General features: G+C 40.2%; 1 protein-coding gene across 5 annotated transcripts; it reads right to left on the minus strand.

Annotated features, from left to right (window-relative positions):
- Nucleotides 1-869: 869 nt before the first annotated feature.
- On the minus strand, nucleotides 870-21,556 carry LOC103458541 (inverted formin 2). 5 transcript variants are annotated; one of them, XM_017302585.2, is made up of 23 exons: nucleotides 21,323-21,551; nucleotides 14,851-15,260; nucleotides 13,373-13,488; nucleotides 13,117-13,276; nucleotides 12,491-12,524; nucleotides 11,657-11,798; nucleotides 10,992-11,124; nucleotides 10,212-10,790; nucleotides 8,704-8,849; nucleotides 8,542-8,603; nucleotides 8,348-8,450; nucleotides 8,166-8,251; nucleotides 7,198-7,298; nucleotides 7,050-7,120; nucleotides 6,847-6,954; nucleotides 6,682-6,752; nucleotides 5,598-5,718; nucleotides 5,332-5,496; nucleotides 4,939-5,041; nucleotides 4,028-4,180; nucleotides 2,442-3,263; nucleotides 2,113-2,175; nucleotides 870-1,465 (listed from the first exon to the last, which is right to left on the minus strand). In XM_017302585.2, exons 2-22 carry the CDS (start codon nucleotides 15,245-15,247, stop codon nucleotides 2,114-2,116), a joined length of 3,735 nt encoding a protein of 1,244 aa, XP_017158074.2. In that variant the 5' UTR covers nucleotides 15,248-15,260; nucleotides 21,323-21,551; the 3' UTR covers nucleotides 870-1,465; nucleotide 2,113. The 5 variants fall into 5 exon arrangements, 4 of the variants coding, with proteins under 4 accessions (XP_017158074.2, XP_017158075.2, XP_017158076.2 ...); XR_014085925.1 differs by having other exon boundaries at nucleotides 2,113-3,263; nucleotides 21,323-21,552; XM_017302586.2 differs by lacking the exon at nucleotides 2,113-2,175.
- Between the last annotated feature and the right edge of the window lie 1,609 nt (nucleotides 21,557-23,165).

Genomic DNA, 23,165 nt, shown 5'->3' on the forward strand with positions numbered 1-23,165 from the left:
GATTAAGGTTTTGAAGTGAAGTTCAGATATTTTGCTTGAAGAATTAGTGCCAAAAAGCACAATCCATGGTTCCATAAATTAAGGCACCATTTATGGAACCTTAATTAATATATCAGCCCACCACCACCATCATGCTTGATCCTCTGCATGATGTCCTTTTTTCTGTAATGCTCAGTTTTTTCCACCAGTTTTCACAGCACACCTTCCAAAAAGTCAACCTTTAAACTTTTCAACTAATTGTTTTCACAAAAGTCTTGGGTGATAAGTTTTTTTGTAATATGTTAGAGAAGCCTTTGTGTTCGTAATTCACGACTGGTTCTGACCTTGGAAAATTGCTATGGACACAATTTTGCCCAGAACAATGGCCTTAACTGAAGCAAGTAATCCCTGCAGTGCTTTTTTATTGTGACCTCCTGACTCACTCATTGAGGTCTGTGCAACATAGCTTTCATTTTCCATGGTTATATTGTGCTCAATAACTTTGAATTCTTTGTTCCGTTTTGGGACTGCACAGTGGGATATTGATTCCTGGGAGTGAATCCCAAGATGGGGTCCTTCTGATTGGAATTTTGATGTTTTCTCTGTTCATGTAGGAATTCTCTCCAGGGAATCCAGCTTGCTCCGAAAACATGACAGTCAGGTTAATTGGTATGTATACAACTCTTTGGACTAAGTGTGCTAATGCATTGCAGTGTCCAGCACCAGCACTACCCTCCGCATTGATGAGCGCATGTCAAAAAATACACGTTCAAAAAGAGAGTACATACAAAAATGAACTATTTTGTTTAACGTGAGATCATGTTGTAATATAAACTTATTTGGAGACGTTTTACCCATTTTCATCAACCGTCAATAAATGTGGCCAGCAATGTATATCATGGCAAATTTTATTGTTATGAAGCACCCAGCAAAAAAACACAAAAAGGGCTGGGGGACAAACACTTTGAGGAAGAAAGAAAAATACAGTAATTTTATTAAAATATATTCAACATTAAAAGTTAGTTATTTATTTCACAGATTGCTAGAATATAAAGAAATTGAGACAAAAGCTGCTTTTTTTGTTTTGATAATTTAGACATCTCGCAATGACATTATCTTCTCGATGGGTGCTGCAGGGTAACCACAACTCATAGCAAAACACATTTCACTAATTACAAAATATACAAACATATAAAGCACATTCATATTTATATATCTTAGTACAGCTCTGCATTCATATAAACAACAAACTCTAGTTTACATAAAGTGACACTTCAACACCCATGCTGTGCAAAATCAGACCTGGATGTTTTACTTCTTGGTCAAAGGGAGATTCTGTAGATGACCGATGACAACTTCAACATCTTCAGAGTTCTTGCAGTAAATATTCTCATTTTAGACCATTAAAATTTTTTTCTTCAGCTTATAAATCCAGCATGAAATTAACATTTTCTTTTTCCTCTCGGTTTCCTTTTTCTGGAATCACCTGTAGGGAAACAGATATTGAAATGAATACAGGCTAGATACATTTTTCCAGAAATACTTTAATATATTTAGAAATATATAAATGTACAGATTAAAATGCATCTAAACGGAAAAAAAATACATATTTAAATGTTTAAGTGATGAAACATTTGAATGCATTTACATTAGTTTTCATTGCGTTAAAAGCACAGAGCCAAGTTTACAGAAAGCACATGGAGACTGTTGGTAGACAGTCCCACTTGTAGTTCCAGAGAATGGACAGTTAAATATGGACAGAGGACACAAAAGTGAGATTTTATGGGGAAAGTCAACAATGACACCACAGCGACTTTCACACTGCAAGTCCGACCGAGATCAGAACTGGATTAATTGCTGCGCATGGCAGTGCGGCGGCAGGTTTTTGCTTCCACCAGCTTTGATTGGCATTAGAATCACCTCAAGGAAAGATTTCAGCATGGCCAAACACTGAGTCTGAAGAGTGTTAGAGAGCAAGCATTAAAAAGGGGGTCAGACGACACAGACATATGAAAAATATCCTGATTCCAGTTAGACCGACAGATGACGTGTTATTGGCACAGAGCTCTGACGATGATTGAGTTCGTTAGGATAATCCTGATTACAGTCTGGCACCGGGTCGATGTGACCTACCTCACTGCAACACACAGCCTGATTTATGTTTAGTGTGTCGTTTCCCACTTTTCCCACTGTTACCTTGTGTTTCAGAGAGTCAAACGGAAAACAGAAGATTCAAAACAAACTGACCAGAGAGTTAAATCCATTCAGTATTTAATATTTGCATTTGTACTGTTCCTTAAAAATGGATGAGGTCATGCAAAAGTGCTCATATAAATTCACCAAGAGATACAACATGACAAGTAAATTGAACAAAGCAATATAAAATATGGCCTCCCTTTTAAGAAACATTGAGAAGCTAGTATTCAAAGCATGATCTTTATTGTAATGAATGAATGGGTTACCTTGACTACTCCTTTTTTTGCTTCGCTTAAAGAGCTTCAGCTGTTTCTTTGGTTCAGGCGCAACAGAGGCGGACACTTCCTCAGAGACCGACGGCACGTCTTCTGGTTCCTGCCCATCTGGGACGTCGCACCCGCTGATGCCCTCATCGAGTGCAACTACACTCGTTTTTGGTTCCGAGTGTTTCCTACTCCAAACTTCGTCCTCCCCGCATGTCCTCACAGTTACATATTCCTCGTCTTCACCTTCATCTTGTCCCCTCGCTTCTGGTAAATGGCTTGTTTTGTGGTCTCCTTTGGGAAGTTCACCACATTTCCCGTTAGTGTCTGTAACAGATGAACCTTCTTGGTTATCAAGGCTTTTGCTAATGCCGGACTCGTCTGAGACTTCATGCACCAAGGTCGATGCGCTGTCCAGCACGGCCTCAAGCAGGTCTGAATCTGACAGGGATGAAGGACTGAGGACGCTAGTCTCCGTTGAATCTAAAGAAAAGCTGTTTGTATGCAGTCCTGGTTGAACTTCAGCCTCAGGTGGTGGTGTTGTGTCTGGCACAGAGGCAGTGGGTTTCTCTCGGCCGTTACCGGCCTGTAGCGATGCCGGCCTTTCCAGAGGGATGTGCGTCGTCGTAGATGGCTGTCCAGGGGTTGGATTGGGAGGCACCGCTGTCCCATCTTGGCCTGCATTCAGCTGTGGAGCTTGTGGAATCTCTTCTGTCGGGCTGATGAAGCCGTTCACTTCGCCTTCGGGGCGCTGGTGATCCTCTGAGTGAGGCTTGGTGGGAGTGGAGGGTGCGGCTCCTTCGTCTGCAGACTTCACACTTGAACCTGAAGGAGAGATGCAGGTTGTACTGATGGAGATACACAGGGCCAGCCAGAAGTTTTCATCCACGAAGCATGAGTTTCAATGGGTTTTAACTTTTAATGACCGATTTGAAAAATTTTTTCAGAGAAGGAATGACTAAAAACTACCCCACTGATAATTTACAAAGGAAAACGGTATAATAATGTCAGGATAAAAAGAAAAGCTGAAATATGTCAAAGGCAAAATTATAAAGACAGACTAAAAAGCAATGTTTTGGTGCCTACTAATATTTGCATAACCATCTCTAATCACCTATAAGCATATTTAATGATCAATCAGCAGAATTGGCAAAGCTTATCTGGTTTCTTAACATGACTGTGACTTTTAGTTTCAGCATAATTTTCCTTGTAAATTTATTGAAGTCGTTTGCTGTGTAACCATTTCAAATAAAGATCGGTTCAAATATTGCCTCAAAAGCCAGAAAGAAAAGACAGCCATGTCAATCAGAGCACGTAAACTCCTGAGTGGCACATATTAGCTGAATTACTGTCCTTCACTGGTGAATCACAATAAGCAAAAAACACACAGCAGGCATGAGAAAGAGCTCATCAAGCAAAGAAACTCTATAGTAGCTTCACGAAGCAGCTGCAACAACGCTAGCTTAGCTAAATGCAGGCTGGGAAGAGAAGCACATATAATCTTAGAAGACAGGTTGGTGGTCTGCGGTTAATGCATTGAGGGATGGAGCAAGGAGCTGAGGATGGAAACCACCATCTCTTGTCCTTACCAGGTGGGCAGGCATCTCTACGCATTTCACTAGAAGAGAGGCTTTCCGAATCGCACCTTGGCCGGGTCTTTCTCAGGCTGAAACCTTTTCTGATGTCTGCCAAGAGGTGGTCGATGATACAGCCATCATTTTGTGGCAAAACGCCTCTCTTTACTGCAACAAATAAGGTCATTAAAACAATAAAAAAATATTAGAAACACTTAGGTACACATTCTGGTGAGAAATATACAATTACTGCTCGTAGGACAGATTTACGTTGCAGCACTGGTGTTGCACAGAACATAAACATACATTTATTTGGTTATTTGGACATCAGAAGTATAAGGAACCACTTGATTCTGAGGAAATGTTTACAGTATGCCCTTTATGTTGAATTTCTAGGAAGATATCAAAGCACCAGGGCAGAAACTCAAAACTACATTTACTAAGGATTTGGGTTGCACATCAAGTGGGCTCATGGTGCTCATTACCTCTATGATAAATGCCAAGGGGAAAACTTTAGACTATTTTCTCATTCAAATCAATCAAAAGTAAGTTTGTTGAGAACGCAGCTTGCCTTTGATTAAAGAGCAGTCAGCCTTCTTGTCGGGAAAAGTAAATTAATGGTCAGGAGCTCAATTTAACCAAAGAGTTATGATGTGCAGCAACTGAATGGTGAATTAAAAGGCCCAAAACCGCAAAGCTGACCTGTCAGTTACAACACAGGGATGTTTAAACCCAACTGATGTGGAACAGTGATTTTCATTAGCGTTTGTTCGTCAAACTATAAGAAACAAAAATCATAAAAGCTTAAGTAGGTGACTGAAAGTTATTCTTTTGCCCTGGAAATTTTCTCCAACTCAATTAAAAAAAAACAAAAAAAAAATCTATATTTTTGGGTCAGCATTTTAGATTTCCAGAGCAAAACTTACTTATTTTTCCATTCTCTCCCTTCCGTCTCTTTGATTCTTCTTCTGCCAGCTGCTTCTTTCTCTTCTCAGCCTTGGCAGCTTGTTCTTTCCTCATTTTGTTCTCCTTTCATCATGAAACAAAGAGTGTCACCATCACTGATGACTACCAAATATACACCGCAATTTGTCTTTGAATCACTCGGGCGGAAACAATAAGCCTTCATTCAACCTCGAGTCAATTGATACATATATTCCTAACTGAACTCCCACTCATGCAAGTCAGCCTCAGCTGTGCAGTGTCGTACAGACTCCACACACACACACACACACACACACACACACACACAAAAAAAACGGTTTTAAAGTAAATCTGATATTATTTGAGATAACTAGCATTGAATTATTTTCCCTCACCTTTAGTGCCTTGATAAAAAGTTCTCTGAAAGTTCTGATGGTTCCGAAGAGCTCCTCGAGCGACAGCTGACTCACATCTTCGCACAAGTAGACAGCCAGGTCACTCCTCTGCTTCTCGATCTCTGTGAATCTTTCATTTAAACTTTGGCACGCCTTTAGATTTTCCTGCAGTAAAGAGCAAGGCCACCTCTTAGGATGTGATCCAGCTGCAGGGAAAGAAAACATAAAAAAAGGCAAGCATTTTTTCCTTCAGAGTGACCTCTTACCTCAAGGATTTTTGCGTATTGCTCCTTCACCTCATCCACAGAGTTTGACACTTTCTTGGCAGAGTCATTGAGCTGTTTGAGCAAAGCACCGGTTTCTGCCTGCATGGACTCCAAATTGGCCCTAGGAAGAACCCAGAAAGCCCTTTGTTACACATCTCAAAGATCTGAGAATCAAGAGTGAATCGACATGAAAACATCTGTGAAATAGAGCCACAAAAAACGACAAATATTGAAGTTAAAAAAAATACATCCTATGTCGTGTTTCCAATTTTCTCTCCAAAGCAGATAAACCAGTTTTTAAACAAACAAAACGCACTTCTAAAAACAGGAAGAAATTACTATATATAGACGAGCCATTTAGGTTAGGATTTTTACAAAGCAGTCATCAAATTGATATGTGACCAATCAAATTCAAGACAAAAAAAAAAAAGATTGAATGATAATTTTTCTGTGGGCTCCACCACTATTAAACATCTTTAAATCTGCAAATGGTGATAATCAGTAACCACTCTCACCAAATTATCCCTCTACTTGTTAAGCCACAATATTTAGCTTAAACAAATTTTGCTCAGTGTCGGAGCCACTTTGCACTTTAGATTCTGGATGGACTTTTAATGGTAACAAGAACTGAGATAAAAAATTAAAAAAAAAAAAAGGTCACAGCGCCATATAGTGCCCTGGAATGGCAACTACAGCAGATGCAGTGCATATTAAACGTGGAACTTTTCCCCAATCAACATCCAAAAATACTGACAGTTTCCAGACATGTATGTAAACAAAGCCTAAGTTTCTCCGTTGGGTTTTAAGTTTCTAAACCCCTGGTCTTATCTTCTTCCTCCTCACCAGATAAATGGCCTCAAAATTTAATTTCAAGAACTAAAAGTCAAGCTGAGGACTTTAACTGCATCACAATGTGTATTCTGCAACCAGTGTACTATGCACTGCCTCCCAGGATCAGTCTTCTGCAGTCCTCAGCTGTGGTCTCAACTATTTTGTTCGCAATTTTTAATTAACATCTAAATGAATATAACTACAAGTACCAAAAGAAAAAAAAAGTCATGAAAATGAGTAAATATCTCTGTACCCTGCTGCTTTCTGACATATCTCTATGTCATCCGGCAGAGCCAGCAGCTCCTGGTGGTTCGCCTCTGCTTCCTTTGGAAAACAAGACGCAAAGTGGGTAATTAAACATGTTCATGACTGATTGAGAGGGAAATAAGTCTGGACAGCTGTTAGCCTGTATGTATACCTCCAGGATGTGATGAAGCAGCGTGATACGGCTCTTGTTGGCCTTCGTCTCCGTTAACTTGAGCAGAGAGCTGATCTTAAAACCCTCAGCATTTCCTGTGTGACTTCCCTGAAAGTAGATTGACAATTAAAAAAAAAAAAAATGCACACGATGGCTAAATATCATCTCAAGTAAATGCATAAAAGAGTGTAGGGGGTTGTTACATAGTTGAGAAAATTTCCAACATCGAGGATGAGTCTGCAGAAACTGGGCAGCAATGTGCTCATCTGGAGAGCTGGGGAAAAAAAAAAAAAAAAAAGTGTTGCATACAGTTTAAGCGTTTCAACTGACGTGCACCGCCCGTGTACTTACACTGGCAGGCCTCCTCGACAAGCTTCACTTTAGGCCTGAGCATCTCCAGCAGTGATGCCGTCTCCTCACACAGCAACATGCATTCAATTCTGAGCTGATAACTGAGGACATGGACAGGAAAACGTGTCAAGTAGAGGTGCATCACAATCGTTCAAATGACCAAAACCTTCATCCATTTCAGCAACCGAATTCAAACAGTGAAACTCCTGTACATCAGTATTTTGATTCCATCTTGCAGCTGACGGAAACAAATTTTGTCTCCGACAATTTGATTACATAAGTGTAATTAAAAAAAATTGGATTTTTATGAGATATGCTGTACGGCAAAGTGTTTTCTGGGGGCCATTTGCCGTCTCTGGATTTATTGTTCTGCAGCCCTGAACTGCAATTCAAGAACAATTCAAATTTTACCCACCAACACAGAGGGAGACTTTATTTTTGACTAGGGCAAAATTATAGTCAAATTAAAAATATTACAAAACTGAATGCATTTCTTATAATATTTTGCCTTTCCCATAACTTCAAAGGAAGTAGGGCCACAGCTATCCAGCAAGTTTTATTGCTAAAAATCAGACTATTTACATGTTAATCTACAAAAAACATTAAATACACTTAATGTATCATTGAGCAGCGTAAAATGTAGCTGGATGTGGGCCATTAAAAAAAGGAAACAAATTTTACAAAAATTGTTTCCTTGTTGGGATCTCATAAAATATAACAATTTTCAAAAAAAACTGAATTTTGAGTTTCCACTAGCTTTGAGCCACAAGCATAAAAAAAACCACTTGAAATATTTGTACATACAATATATACTGAATAAACGAGTTTCACTTTTTTTAATCAATTGCTAGATTAAAACCTTTCGACAGCATTAAGATGTGCACGTATACAACCACACAGAATATTTGAAATCAAGATGAGGTAATCTAAAAATGTGCGGTAAAGCTAGAAATAACGCTGAAATTTACCATGGCATATTAAGCAGGGAGGTGTAAAAGCGATCAACATTTGCCAGCTTGTCTTTTTCTCCTTGGAAGGACTTCAAGTTCTCAATCTATGCCAAAAATACACAAGAAGTAAAACTTCAAAAATAGGTAACGAGTTAGCAGACAGGTGTGCCAAAACTATTTGAGTAAAGACTGCAACAAACCTCATGCTTCTCTGGTAGGAGCTTCATAAGCTGTTTTAGCGCCTCTACATCAAACCTACTTCGGTCTCCTGTCTGGATCATGGCTACAAACTCCTCATTTGTGCTGAGCATAAAAAAACCCAAGACAGACACTTTAGAAATATAGCATGATGCACAATAGCTTTTTTTTTAGACAATTGAGAGTAAAATCTCACCATTTAAACTGCTTCAGGAATATGTTCATATTCAAGTTTTTCTTTGGATCAATGAATGTTATCTACAGAACACATAGAAGATACAAAGATTGATGCGTTTTTATCAAGGCTGACAAAAACACACGTGCGTTCTGTCTGAAGTAATGTTTCTGAGGTGTTCACCTCTTTGGGCTCCTTCTTCACAGGAGCAGCTGCTCCCTTGTCTTTGGGCTCGATGACGGGCAGACAGAAGAGCTCCTCGATGCTGCCGTAGTCTGGCTCGTGAGGAGGCGGTTCTTTCTGAACCGACGCCCACATGGACTGACCATCTGCGCTCATGGAGAGGAAGAAAAGAAAAAAAGAGAGAAAGGAGACCTGATTTAGGATCATTAGGATTAATGTTATATCCAAACACTGGTTTGCAAAAATGCAGCTTTTCTAAAAATTAAACAATGATTAAAGAAATTGTTTATTTTGATGAATCTTTCATTGTCAGTTTGGGGTGGCATTCAGTTTCTATGCACCATGAATCTGGAACAAACTTTCAAAAAAACTACAAAGATGCTGAAAGGCTTAATTACTTTAAATCAACATGGTTATGGAAACCCACCTGTTTCCATTAACAATGCAATATGTTCCTGCTCATTTAATAATTTGTTAAAGTAATATGTTTTTAATGGTGCAAAGCATTTTGAACAGCTTTGTTGCTGAAATGCGCTATACAAACAAACTTGACTCAAAGAACAGATACTAAAGAGTCTATATCTTCAATTGAATTTTCAATAATTTTAATCACATAAAATCCTTAAGTCTCTTTAGAAACTATTGGAATTACAGAACTGTTAATTCTTCATCTGTGAAAACAGTGAAGCCTGGAATAAAGTTGAAAAAAAGTTAGTATTTCCATTATTTTTGCACTGCAAAACAATTATGAAAGTAAAAAACAAACCCATGTGAAATGCATTTTACCTGGGCAGGAGAAGCCAGAGGGAAGAAACTCCCAAATCAAAGAGTTTGGGAGTTTACAAAATAAGGAATTCAAATTGTTCTGGTGATTTCCCTGAGGTTCTGGGCATGATGGAACAAGTCAAAGACGCAGTGATAAGGCCTAACCTTAGGCCCCCCCGCCTAGTAGTGTGTAATCTCTGTTACTGATGTCAATACAGCCCTGACCAGTTGAGGCAGAGACTTCGTTGGACCTCTGATGGTGTCCTGTGGCAGCAGAGGTCTGAAGTTCATTACACTGGGAAGTGGGGTCTCGTTGGATCCAAGCCGTTTCCACCACATCCCACAGGTGCTTTAAAGGATTGAGATGTGGGGAATTTAGAGGCCTCGTCAAAATATTAAGGTTGTTGTGCTGCTCCCCAAACACATCAGGCAACTTTTTCTTTACCTTTTGGCAGTGGCATTATTCAAGTAAAAGAGACAGCAGTCATCAGGGAATACTTTTAGCTGAACAGGGGTATAGCATGTCAGCAGCAACCCTTACGTTGCTGGTTAGTGTCAAAGGAAAACCCTTTGAAGGAAGCCCCTAAGTTTGTAAAATGCCATATAAAGGGCAGGCTGAAAAACAAAAGTCTTGCAGTTCCATTGCATTTAGAAGGAGTTCATTTTTGAAAACGTTCACGCCGACGTTAAACACCCGAGTCCGAGTCAATCTTAAGATGTACGAGAATGCAATGACGACTTGCCTGTGACAGAGCGAAGCTTCTGCCAGTTGAGCTTCTTCATCTTCAGAGTGGGGCATCTGCTTGGCTTTGATGGGGTACTGGATCCCAGGATCAGGCTACTTTGAGGCACAATCATCCCTGGCGGAGGAGGTGGAGGAGGAGGCATCCCGGGTAACGGAGGAGGAGGTGGTGCACCACCCATTCCTGGTAATGGTGGCGGAGGGGGAGGCATGCCCGGGCCACATGGTAGTGGTGGGGGTGGTGGAGGCATTCCAGGCAGTGGAGGGGGTGGTGGTGGAGGAGGTGGCCCACCCAGCCCTCCAGGTAGTGGCGGTGGAGGAGGAGGCCCACCCAGCCCTCCAGGTAGCGGCGGCGGCGGCGGTGGTGGTGGCGGCGGCGGCGGGGGTGGAGAGGCACAGAGAGGCTTCTGAGTGGATGCTGTGTTGGTGTCCTGCTCGTCTCCATCCTCCTGATCCAGACCAGTCTGCACAGCCTTGTCCACCTTCAGCACAAGCCCGTCTATTTCATGGTGGCCTTCGCAGCTCCTCCCCTTGAAGAACATCAGCCGCTGCATGATCTTCTCACAGGACTCCATCTGGGCTGGAGCACGCAAACACACACAGCAACGAACGACACTTAAAAGCATTTCTCACACAACAACAAAAGCTTTCAGCCTCGCTTTAATGATGCACTTAAATCCGTCTTCCTGGGTAAACGCTCGCCTTCGCACGTTAATCATGCTATTAGCCTCTTTTGAGTGTTGTGTTTAGTGAATGCATTGCCGTGGCAGTGCTGACTCACAATCCTGAGCGAGGAGTATGGCTCTGTTGGTGATGGACTCTAGAGCCAGCCAGATGTCGGTCCGGCTCGGCCCGAGCAACAGAGCGGACTGCAGGATGGAGAGCAGCTGGAGGGAGGCTGGAGAGCTGCTCACCTGCAGACACATACGAGTTGGACATGGGAGAAAAATTCTCACGGATAAAATCTGAAACCTGCAACTTTGCAGCCACTTCACATATTTCTCTGAACATGGAAAGGACACAATTGCTCTTGTTCCATTAATCCAAGTGTTTTTGTTCCCACTGCAAATGGTTAGATTGTGTTTTGAATGAATGAAAATGAATATTTTGATGTAATAATGACAGATTATTTCCTAGGAAAAGATCATTCCTCTAAGTAAAAAAAAAAAGAGGAAAAAAATAGATATTTTGCTTCCAAATCAGTTTTTTCTTTCCGTATCTCCATGTTTTCTGTCTGCTGTTCTGGTACAAACTAATTAGAAACTGCAATGAAGTTTGTCCTTCTGAGCTGCAATGTTTCCAACAAGAAGAGTTCAATATTCGATTAATAATTGGGTTTACAAGCGGTACTTTAATACATCATCTACACTGCCCTGAATGCAACCAAAGCCTGTATTTATTTACTTTCTATGTAATTGGATAACTCCAGTCGTTTGCTGCACTCACCTTGTTGAAGAGTGCGGTGAACACCTCTTGGTGATTGCTCATATCAATGCCTCCGTACACTCGCAGCAGCTCCTCCTCATCTTCCGCCATTGCCTCCTCGAAAGCTTCACATTGAATAATCAAGTCTTCGTCCTCTTGATCTCTGAAAACCCAATATTAGAGTGAAATCGGTTTAATTCTAGCTCTAAAATCTCTGTCTCCAATCCAAAGCTAAAATTTAAAATATCTCACTAAAGCACCCTGGGATTTTTATGGTTTAGGAGCTCATAAAAACATGGTTCATTATTCTTTGTTTTACCAAATACTACAGTATGGACAGGTATGTTAAAAGAAATGAACACATAAAGAGAACTGTATAAAAAGGGTCTTGTTTTATTATGAACCTATGCAATTAGCTGAATGTTTACATTTATAATTTTCACTTAAAAATAAAAAAAATATTTCAGATAGATGACCATCTTTTAGAATGGTCATCTAATGTACAGTAAATACATTATGAGAACACATACAATTATTTTCAAGACTTATCTTGTGAAAAATAATATTCCATATCTTCTGTACCTCTGCAAATCGCAGGGAATCAGTTAAAAACATTTTAATGAGGCAGAGGTGAAAGTGTTTAAACAGCCTTCTTGGCTGCTGAAGTCTCTGCAGCTAACCTTCTTTTCTCCATATTTGTCCTGCAAATTATTGTGCGAGTATGTCTCCAAGTACCATTAAAGGCAGATCAAGCAGTGCCTGCAGCCTGTTAATCACTTTAATAAAATATACTGCATGAATTTTATTACTAGAGATGGAGAGAAAGAGGACAAGACTCATCCACAGCAGGCTTACCTTAATTTTGGCAGAATGTCAAGTAACTGGAGGCCTGCAAAAAACAGAAACAGTAAAACAAAAAAATAAAGCTCAAACTATCACAACATTCACGTTTTAGATTTTTTCTAAGGTTATCTTAACAATCCTTCAGCACTTGGGTGCTGTTAGTTCGGCATCAATGTCCGCAGATACCAGGTGAGCAATCATATAGTAGGAGGGGTCAATCAGGTGGCTAATTGCTTTTGATGTGGTGGGAGCTGACATGTTTGTTTAGCTGCAGCTCCCTTGTTTGCCACACTGATTTCTGGGTGCTGCTCCTATGGGGGAGCATTGTGTGTTTCTTAAGGCTCAGATTTCCAGATGGCACCTTGTCTTAAAGAAATGATGAAACTCTTAAATTAGTTTGATCCATCCACCCAAGACTGATGGCAGTTTCTCAGGCACGAGCTGTGCTGCTAAACTTGTGAAAACAGAATGTTGCACACACTTAGTTCTCAGGCGTTTTGTGTGAGAATTAGGCCATTGGACCTATTCTTAGCTGGAGACCCAGTGACAAAGAAATGCATTACAAAGCTAACGCTGCTGACCGTTTGCGTCCACTGGCAAACATTGCGATTACCTTGTTCGTGAACTGAACAACTTACCGATGAATTCCTTTCTGATTTTATCTCTCTGTCTCAGGTCATCTGTGCTAAAGATGAGCGCATTGATGACACTGAGGAGTGTGACCATGTACGGGACGTTATCTGTGCCCTGCAGCTCGTTCATGATGACGCTGAAGCGATACTGCTGTGTCTTCAAGCCCTGAAGGAGGGAGAATCAGACATGAGCAAGGAACCAGTTAGCTAGCGCAAGCTCCAAAGCAGGTGAGCGTGTGGCAGATGCATCCGTTCTGCTTGCCTTGTAATGATCCAGAGCGTCCAGAGCCAGGCGGTGACCTTCTGCGGAGAAGATGCTGAGGGCGGCGAGGAGCTCAAACACCTGCTTCTTCACCATGATGTTCGAGGTGTCCAAGGCTGCAGAATATTTGTATTGTCACGTTAAGTTCTCACACTTTTGGTTATGGTAAATCAAATTTTCTTTCTGCCTCATTACTCTAATTATTATCTTAAGTTCAAGCAGGATGTGTTGTCTCGCTGTCTTTGAGATTACTCAAAACTGAACTTTGCAACACATGTGGCATTTTGCTTTAGATAAGAATCCAATATTTACAATGTTTACATTGTCATTGGTCTGTACAGTGTCTTCCAACTTCACTCTACTGGAAGGGAACAATTGTTCATTTGCAAAATAAAAAAAATCAATATTAACCCATTTTAGATCTGATACACTTATTTCTAAGTGCGCCCAGAAGTCACTTCATTAGAAAATTGGGTCCACTTGTGTAATATTTTCTTATTATTGAGAAAAAAACAGCTGTTGACCTTAAAGTGTTGCTAGAGAATATTACAGCATCTACAGAACATTGAAGATAGCTTAAACATGGATTTAAAGCAGGAACAAAATAGATAGCAATGCCTCAAGCTTTGAACATCTCATAGACTGTTTCATTTATCATCTGAAAATGTAAAGAAATTGGTACAACTGCAAGCCAAGATGGTAACTATGAAGGAGCTGGAGAGATCCATGGCTCAGGAGACAAAAGACAGTTATTCATGATTTACTCCATAAATCTGACTAAATCTGCCACTGTTGAAAGAAAATCAGAAGAGGTACTTTGTGCAGTTTGACTAAAGCCATGTGTGGGTGGAGGGCCGAGGCAGATGTGTGAAAGAATCTCCTCTGGTCACATGACAAAACAAAATTTTGTAGAATAAATGCAAAATAATCTGAACTCTGAACAGACGGTTACCATGGTGAAACATGGTGATGGCAGCATTATGCTGTGCAGATGCTTTTCATCAGCCGGGATAGTGAAGTCAAAGTCAAAGGGAAGATGGTTTCAGATAAACGGGGCATTCTTTGACCTTTAGCTATTTCGTAGAAAGTCCAGAGTAGGATGTCTAAAGTTGCTCGGTAAAAACGCACACAAATCTTTTCAGCTATTTTGCCAATAAAGATTCAGAAATCCTAAATAAATATTTCTGCGCACCATGTGAAATCTCTGTTAAACACATTGAGGTTTATGGTTTTAGCGTGACAAAAAGAGGAAGAGTTCGAGGGGTATGAACATTTGTGCAAGGCAGTGAGTGCATGACAGGAAACTTCGGCTCAGCAGGATGAGTCACAGAGAATCCCTTCATCTTGTGGGTTATGACCAACACAACAAACATTACATAATATTGGAAAAGGGTGATTAACTGTGCCTCGCTTTAATTTTTTTTTTTAATTGTCTGAGACATGAACACACGTTAACGAGAAAAGCTTGTTGAACCCACCTTGCGAGAGCTTCCTAATGTAGCCCTCATTCTCGATGATGAAGTGGATCCCCGCTGACGAGTTCATCACGGCTCGGACGCAGCTGACGCACGTGAGCTGCAGCAAGGCGTCGGCGATGCGGGAGCACCCGCGGCCTGAGAGCCGGTCCAGGGCCTCCAGGAGCAGATCCAGCCCGCTCAGCTCCAGAAACTGCACCATCCATGTCTGGTCGCTGCCTTCCAGGCGACGCTTCAGGCCCGAGTAGTTTACCACGGTGGGAACCTGCAGCAGCCTGATGCACAGCTCGGGGTCGGCGCTCTCCAGGTTGGCCTCCTGCTGCGTGTCGGAGTCCTGAGAGGAGCCCAGGCGATCCCTGACCGCTGCCCACTTCTTTTTCCCATCGGATATCCCCGACATGGTGCTCGGCAGACTGCAGGGCAGAGCGATGAAAAGCATTAAAGGTTTTGTCAGTAAAAGAGGACGAAAATCCACATTTCCTTTCAACTATTCTTTAGAAGTGATAACAGGTTATTTTAGACGGCTAAAAGGGCCTGCCAGTGACTGATATCCAAGAACCATGGCTGCTATATATACAGTGCAGTCACATCTATCTAAACAAGAGGAAGCAGGCTGACAGACGGCCTTATCGGAGGGAATAGAGAATGGGAAACGACAAGTCTGCACTTTGTGGATGAGCAAAAGATATGTCAGCAGTCCAGTCATCAGAAGCTCTGCCAAACATTCCAGCTTAATCTCACAGTAAGCTCAACTCAGAGAGTTTGCGTTTTAATCCATAAAACGCAACAGTTTGGTCCCTTTGGAACAAGACTTCTGTCACTTTAAATAATCTATGAGAAAGCAGGGATCATCTATAAGCTAGAGGAGAAAGAAAGAGAAAACCTTCAAACCTTCACTTCAACATTTTAACAAAGATGAGTACATGTTATTCTTCTTTTGTATGATAAAAAAAACCGCAACTCAAAAGAACACCAGGCGAAGCAAACAAAGAGTGAAGTTAAACCAAAGTTTTTCCTAAAGTTTTTACTATCTGTTACGTAAGAAGGAAATGGCAGTGAACAGGAACGGGAAGGTCATGATGAATGGAGACCCAGAGCATCCTGAAACTCATGACTGCCTGTAGAACAACACCTCCAGGATTGTTGGGAAGAGCTGCCAACTGGGGTTGTTCTGTTATTCCCAACAGCACAAATATCACCTTCAAGGATATGAGCCACCTTCAAGGAAAAACTTTGCTGTGAACTAAACTTCTCCTGCTATATGAAAAGGCTGGAAATCCCCACAAACAAGGCAGCCTTAAACAAAGCGCTTATAAATTGTGCTTTTTAAAGATGTTACTGCCGACCATGCAAAGAGGGCATGAGGATGATTTCTAAAAATGTAAATTTTCAATTGGTCCACAATGAATTTTGATATTATGAAAATGCTATGTTTCATTATGTAATTCAAAACTCATACAATATCTAGAGCTATTCACGCAGAGTGTTATATTTCAAGCGTCTATATCTCATTTTTGCTTATTTTATTTTACACATTCCTCTTATGTTTTGCAAAAATAATGCAGAAGACTTGACAGTTGGCCTGCAGACAGTCATTGCCCTTCCAGAGACATAAAAGTCCACAAAAGGTCATATGATATATGAAAAGTTGAGCAGAAAGAAACAGTGTGACAGAAAAACATACACAAACAACTTGGCTAACCATGCTGCTGACTTAAGTGAGATCCCTCTCTGTGGGAGGGTTAGCTACAAACGGTTCCTGCTGAAAAGGGTGGCTGATCAGGGCGCTTTATCCAAACATATCAACAAGAAGTTAAGTGAAAGGAGTGTGATAATAAAGATGAGGATGTGATACTACATTCATTAAATGTATTAAAACAATGTGGGCTTCCTTTACCACTCAGTGGTGCCATGTGCTGATTACTTATATACCATGATGCCAAGCATTGATCCCACAAATTGTAGAGCACATGGACATAACGTTCGTAAATTTTGACGTCGTTAGATGTGGTGTCACTTGTTTCAATTTTTACCGCACTTTTTCCTTCCACTGAACTTTAAACTAGTATGTTTGTATACATCATGATTGAAACTGCTGGCTTCTTTAGCAATGGTCTTTTGTGGTTTACCGTCCTTCTGACAAAAAAATCAGTTGGACAACTGTCAAAATAAAAATAAAAAATCTTCTGCATGATTCTGTAAAATAAATCTGTATTTTGCTTCACATTTTAAATCAAACAACTACAAAAAAAACAAACTTTTAATGATATCTTTATTTACTGAAGTTTGTGCTTCATCTTTAGCATTGGCTGCTGGAAATTCAGTGACCTTTTAGTGGCATAGAGATTCACAAGATGAAAAAAATAATAAACTCTCTGCAAAAGTATTAAGCTCAAACAGGGCTAAACATTTATGTGAATATGGCACACCCGTTGAAAATTTATGCATTAACAAAACTGTGCAGAAACAGAAAAAGAAACAAAACATATTTAGTGCAGGCACAAATGGACACATGTGCTGCACAACTGGCCTTTTCTGGCAAAAACCACAGAGCAAAGTCCCCTTCTTCTTAATAACTGCCATAAACTCCAGCCTGAGTTCCTGAAAAAGCGCATTCCCACAGTCAAATTCAGGCTAAAAAAGGGAATCTCTTCCCCTAAAAACATTAATATAAATGTTTAAACCATAGACTTCGGAGGAGCCTCAGTTTTAATATTGGGTTGTTGAATGTGCTCTGCTGATGATTTCACACTTGGAATGCATCACATATACAGATGTGGCACTAAGTTATAAACATGGGTAAAAAAAACCCCAAAACAAAACACAGCGCTCTATGAAAGGTCATGCAAAAACAATCCTGAAGTGCTCTGCTTTACCCTGCAGTAATGATGCCTTCCCTGAGAGCCATTACTGCTTTTAAACTACAGAAACAAGCAGCTTGCAGATTGCTTGTATGAGTCGCTTTTCTGAAAGTGTTTGGCAGAAAGAAAAAAAGCGAGGAATTGTGAAAAAAAAAAAAAGCGACATCAGATTTTAAATCGCTGCGTGGTGTTAAGGTAAAAATTGGAATTATTTTCTCACATTTTCTGGTGAGACATTTGTCAATTCTGACTGCAGCATTTTAGTCCTGCTGCCACTGTGAAGAGTGTTACCGTGGCAGCAAGCAGGCAGACAATGGCTGTTCACAAAAGGCCTTCTGAATACCCTTCAAAGAGCTGTGTTCATCTCTGACACACACACACACACACACACACACACACACACACACACACACACACACACACACACACACACACACACACACACACACACACACACACACACGCACACACACACACACAAAAAGGATGGAATGCTCCCTGCACTGTTCAGGCTAAAAGCAGTTATGCTCTGTGATCTTGTTTCTTCTTTCACTTTCAGTTCATCACGCTTTCCTAGTGATTAGGAGCTGAGGAGCAAAAGTCCCAAGTTGACGCCTGAAATTTAGGGGAATTTTAACAGTTAGGAGAGTTGTGCTAAATGGATTCTGGTTCTGTTATGACTAAGACACGTCAGGCAGGCTGGAGTGTGAACTTTGAGCAGAACTTCCAAGGTTGGCTTGAGAACTTTTGTGATGGAAAATTTTATAATGTGCTCCTCACCCCTCTTGTGCTTTAGATTGTGTCTGCATGATCTTATCAGGAGATTGGTCAAGCTGCATCTAGGTGTAACTTCCCCAACCCAGAACTGAGGCTGCCTTTTATGAATCAAGCAACTTCCTTTCATTAACAGTAGACAAATGGCAACACCATCCATGTTGGGCTCCCCTGGAATCCTTGGTGCAAAACAATCTAAGATTCACACCTATAATCCAATCAAGCCTTTCTTCTCTTTGCTGGGAAATACCCAGAGACGGCGACAACCTGCTGCTATATGACCGGCTGACCAGAACCTATAAAAAGAAGCCAGAATTCACTTAGTCAGAGCAGACTTGACAGATTCCTTTGACTCTGTACTTTTGTTCTCACCTTGCAAGGTTTTAATACATTTCTCATTTTCTTCTCATCCAGACTCTTGTCAAAGTAATTTTTTCCCCCCCACAACACTTTTCAAAGGGAAGGAAAGGACTTTCCCGGGACAGGAAACTTGGCACGTGAGAAACATGTCAGCCTAACAGTAGAAGTTCCCTTTTTGTACGACGTGCCTTTTCTTCACAAGGATTCAGATGTGTAAGTGACGGTCAATGAATGTGAGGATCATTAAGACTTCATTTATTTCAGTAATTTAATTCAAAAAAAAAAAAAAAACTAACTAACTTTGTGTTATGTTGTTTGCATAAGTCAACATCAGTTAATTTACGTACTTACAGGTCATAGCTTGTAAAAACTCAAAATTCTGTTTCTAAGAAAAGACAAAAAAAGAGAAACAAATTGATTTTTAAAAGCAGAAATGTGGATCAATGTAGGTCAATATATTAAAGACTGATGTGTTAAGGAGGCGGAGGTTGCTTTAATGGCAGCCTTCAGCTTGTCTGCGTTGTTGAGTCTGGTGTCTCTAATCTCTAATCTTCCTCTTGGCAACGCTACATATTTTCTCTGAGGGGTTTAGGTCAGATGTTGTCTTTCTTGGCTGCCGGCATTTTGGTCACTTCAGTTGACTGTATTCAGTAAAATAAAGTCCTTGGTTACCCTTGTAGTATGGTGGTTGTTATTTGAATTTTGTCTTTAGTCCCTTATACCCCTCTCCTTAGCAGTGGTTATAGTTGAGGTAAAAGATTTCTGGTGTCTCTTATTCAGAAGTGGCTTAAAACAAGAAAGGTGATAGTTGTAGCACATGTTCGGCATACATCTGCGAGCAGTTGCTCTTAACGCAGCCAAAGTCCACACCGAAAGGTTAAATTAACTTTGCTTCACAAGGAGATCAAGGTAGTTGCCTGTGCAACGTTTTCCTTCCACTTAACTTTCTATTAATATAAATGGACACCACATTCTAACAAAACCCAGCTTCTTTGGCAATAAACTTTTATGGCCTTGCGTAAGGTGGCAGTGACCATCTGTTGGACAAATGTCAACTCATCGGCAGGTTACCCCTTTCACTTGTGCCCTTTTTTTGTTTTACCATGTGTTATCCTTCCACTCAACTTTCACTTAATACTTGGATATCTCATTAGCAATTTTCTTTTGTGGCTTAGCCTCCCTGTGAAGGGTGTTGATGCGAGATAATCTTCTTCAACATCACTGTCTAAGTCATTACATAAGATGTTAAACCGGTTTATAATATTTACATTTTCTGAGAAACTAAATTGTGGATTTTACACATCTAAAGAAACCAAAATAGACACTTGTAATATATCACTCTGTATACAATGAATCTGTTTGAACTGAACTACTGAACAAACGTCCATTTTGATGATATTCTAATTTACTGTAATGCACCAAACTGTCAGCAATCAAACCGTGCATTTGCATTTTCTCTTCAGGTAGATATTGGCACCTTTAATTCGTCGACCTTGTCTGCCAGAGCTCCCACGTGTACTGCTAATAGCAGGCTGATTCACTGCACACAAGACATGCCTCCTCACAGATCCTCTGCTTCCAGCGCCCACACAGCAGCCCACTGCCACTGTGGCGGCATCAACACTTGTGAATGTGCAGAAACATCTCCACGGCTTTATTTCCTCTAAAGCATATGCTGATGGATTTTTTTTTTCTTTTTTACACTTGCATGTTATTTCTTCCTCGTTTGTCTGCTAAAGTAATTCAAGAAAGTCAAAGATTTAAATTGAACTAAATAAGAGGGGGTGTTTGCAGTATTTTCACCGAGCCATTTTTTGACATCTGCATGGACACGTAAGACTGAGGAAGGAAGATTTGACATCAAAACTGCCCTTTAAACTTCTATGGAGTCCTTGGAGTGAATGAAAACAATTAGTGGAGCTCAAAAAAATGCCAGAGAAAACATCTGGGGCTTCTCCAAGTCATCTCCTCCCTTCTGTGTTTTTAAAAGGGAGTGACCAGTTTTAGTCTGCAGGCACATATTCTGTGTTAAAATAAAACATCATGCGGTGTTTTAGTTTCTTTTTTCTCCACAAATTTTCCCTTTTCAGACTGCATATTTTAGCAACTGATGGGACATCCAAAACCATGTGTTACTACACACCTGATTCAGAAACAACCCTTATAACAACATTCCTCTGCGTGGATTCTTGTTTATTTGATCACCACGTCCTTCCTCCCTTCCTCCTGCCCATAGGTAAATATAGCTACAGTTTGGTGGCTTATTACCTCCAAGATGGATCGACAGGACTGTTGCATCCTGTCACAGACTCAGTCTGCATTCAGCGCTGGCACACTGTTAGAATTAGCACGTCTTTGTTGTCAGTTTGCGACATTTCCACATGACACGAGACATAACATGACATGTCCGTAAACGAGAAAGATTAGAAGAATTAAATGTTATCACATTGCAGATCACATTTTGAATGCAATGCCCATACCTGGTTTTATTCCATGAATACTCTCTCAGTTTGGAAAAAAAAAAATCGCTTCTTCCTTAGACTTTTACATGGCGGCGCGCGTTGCAGGCGTTTTTCTTCCTCTTCCAGACAATAGACGAGATGATGACCCCTGATGGTTTGGGCTCTGCTTGGCAGGACAGAACCCTTCCCGTGGAATGCGGACCGCAGCCTGCCGCTCTCCAGTCACCACGGCCCCTTTACTCACTTGTAAAGGAGTCAACGTGGCAGCGATACCGAGCTGCAACATCCTGTTAGACTTTCAGAATAATTTGGTTTGAGTCAAGCTAGAACGATATGAAAAAAGTAGGCATTTCCGGGATTATTTCAATGGATCAGAACATACTTACAATTAGGATATTGCACAGAAACAACTAATTGAATAAATAAATAAACAAATAAATAAATAAATAAATAAATAAATAAATAAATAAATAAATAAATAAATAAATAAATAAATAAATGTTACATTTAGATCACGACTGTCCAGTTATTAATACTCTCTAAAAGGAGAATATGCCACCATACAATTCGAGCATAATAATGGAAAGTTAAGTGAAAGGAAAAGGTGCGGTAGAAAAATCATACTGACCAATCCTGGTGTTAAACCCCCCATGAGCCAGAGATAGTGTCAGAAGCATCTCGTCTGGGCAAAGCTAAAAAGGACTGTGCTTTAGGTCAGAGTTACAAACTCCGCTTTCTAGATAAAGTAAATTTATTTCATTTGGAAACAAAGGTTCTAGAGTCTGAAACAAGAGTGGAGAGATGACGAATATAAATTACATAGAGTCCAGGTTCTCAGACCTGGATGATTTGTAGAGGCATGTCATCTGCTGTATCCATTCTGCTTTCTAAAGGTCATAGTCAGCTCAGCCATCTACTAAGGAATATTATCACTTTATTAATTCTTGTCACATGTGCTCAGAGTCTATTCAGTCTGTTCTCACTTCACTGTGACTCTTCAATTCGAATGCCTTGAACCTATAGGAGAGTACTACATTCTCCATTCCCTCCTTACATCGTGGGAACTTTGTAAATACACAAGAGTAGCTTGAGCTGGCGGAATGAAAATCTTCTCAGCTGAAATGTTTGAGAAATGCTACTTTCTTTAACTTACTGTAACAGATGCTTTTTGTAATTTCCTAAGGTTGACAGTCTGCTGTCTCTCTATTCAGTTAGTGATAAAATATCTCACTGAGAAATAGGACACTCCTTCAAGAGAAAAAAAAAAGAATAATTACTTCCCATTGAGTCCTTTCCTTGGTGTCAAATTATCTGACTCAATGGTTGTTCAGAATTAAACAACAAAACAATCTGAAAAATTTGTTCAACCTCACATACATGGGTTTGGACTTTGGGAGGAAGTTTGGAAGAGTACCGATGTAGAAACACCCCAGGTCTCAGGTAACAAAGGTATCTGTGCCAAAGTTCAGCACATAATGGAATACTGATTCCATTATATCATTCTAATGATGTAATGGATATATCCATTATGCCATTATAATGATATAATAATGATATAATGGGGTAAAACATATTTTTACCCCGTGTGTACGGTGTAATTTAGAAAAAAATCACAAATGTAATAATTACTTAATTACTTAATTACTGTCAGTAAGAAACTGACACTAATTAAGATGGTTAATTATCTGGGACAGGGTTTTTCCCCTTAATATAATGCTTTGTGCAATAGCTGCAATCCTTTAGAAATCATCACATTTTATACATAATCTGGGTTTCGGTTTTACAGGGTGAAAGTTTTACTTTTATAGAAGCTCTGATGCTTGTGCTTTTATTTTGAAAGCAGGAATTGCAGATTTTCCTC

Source organism: Poecilia reticulata, chromosome 22, assembly GCF_904066995.2.
Source record: "Poecilia reticulata chromosome 22, P_reticulata-male-v2, whole genome shotgun sequence".
NCBI lineage: Eukaryota > Metazoa > Chordata > Actinopteri > Cyprinodontiformes > Poeciliidae > Poecilia > Poecilia reticulata.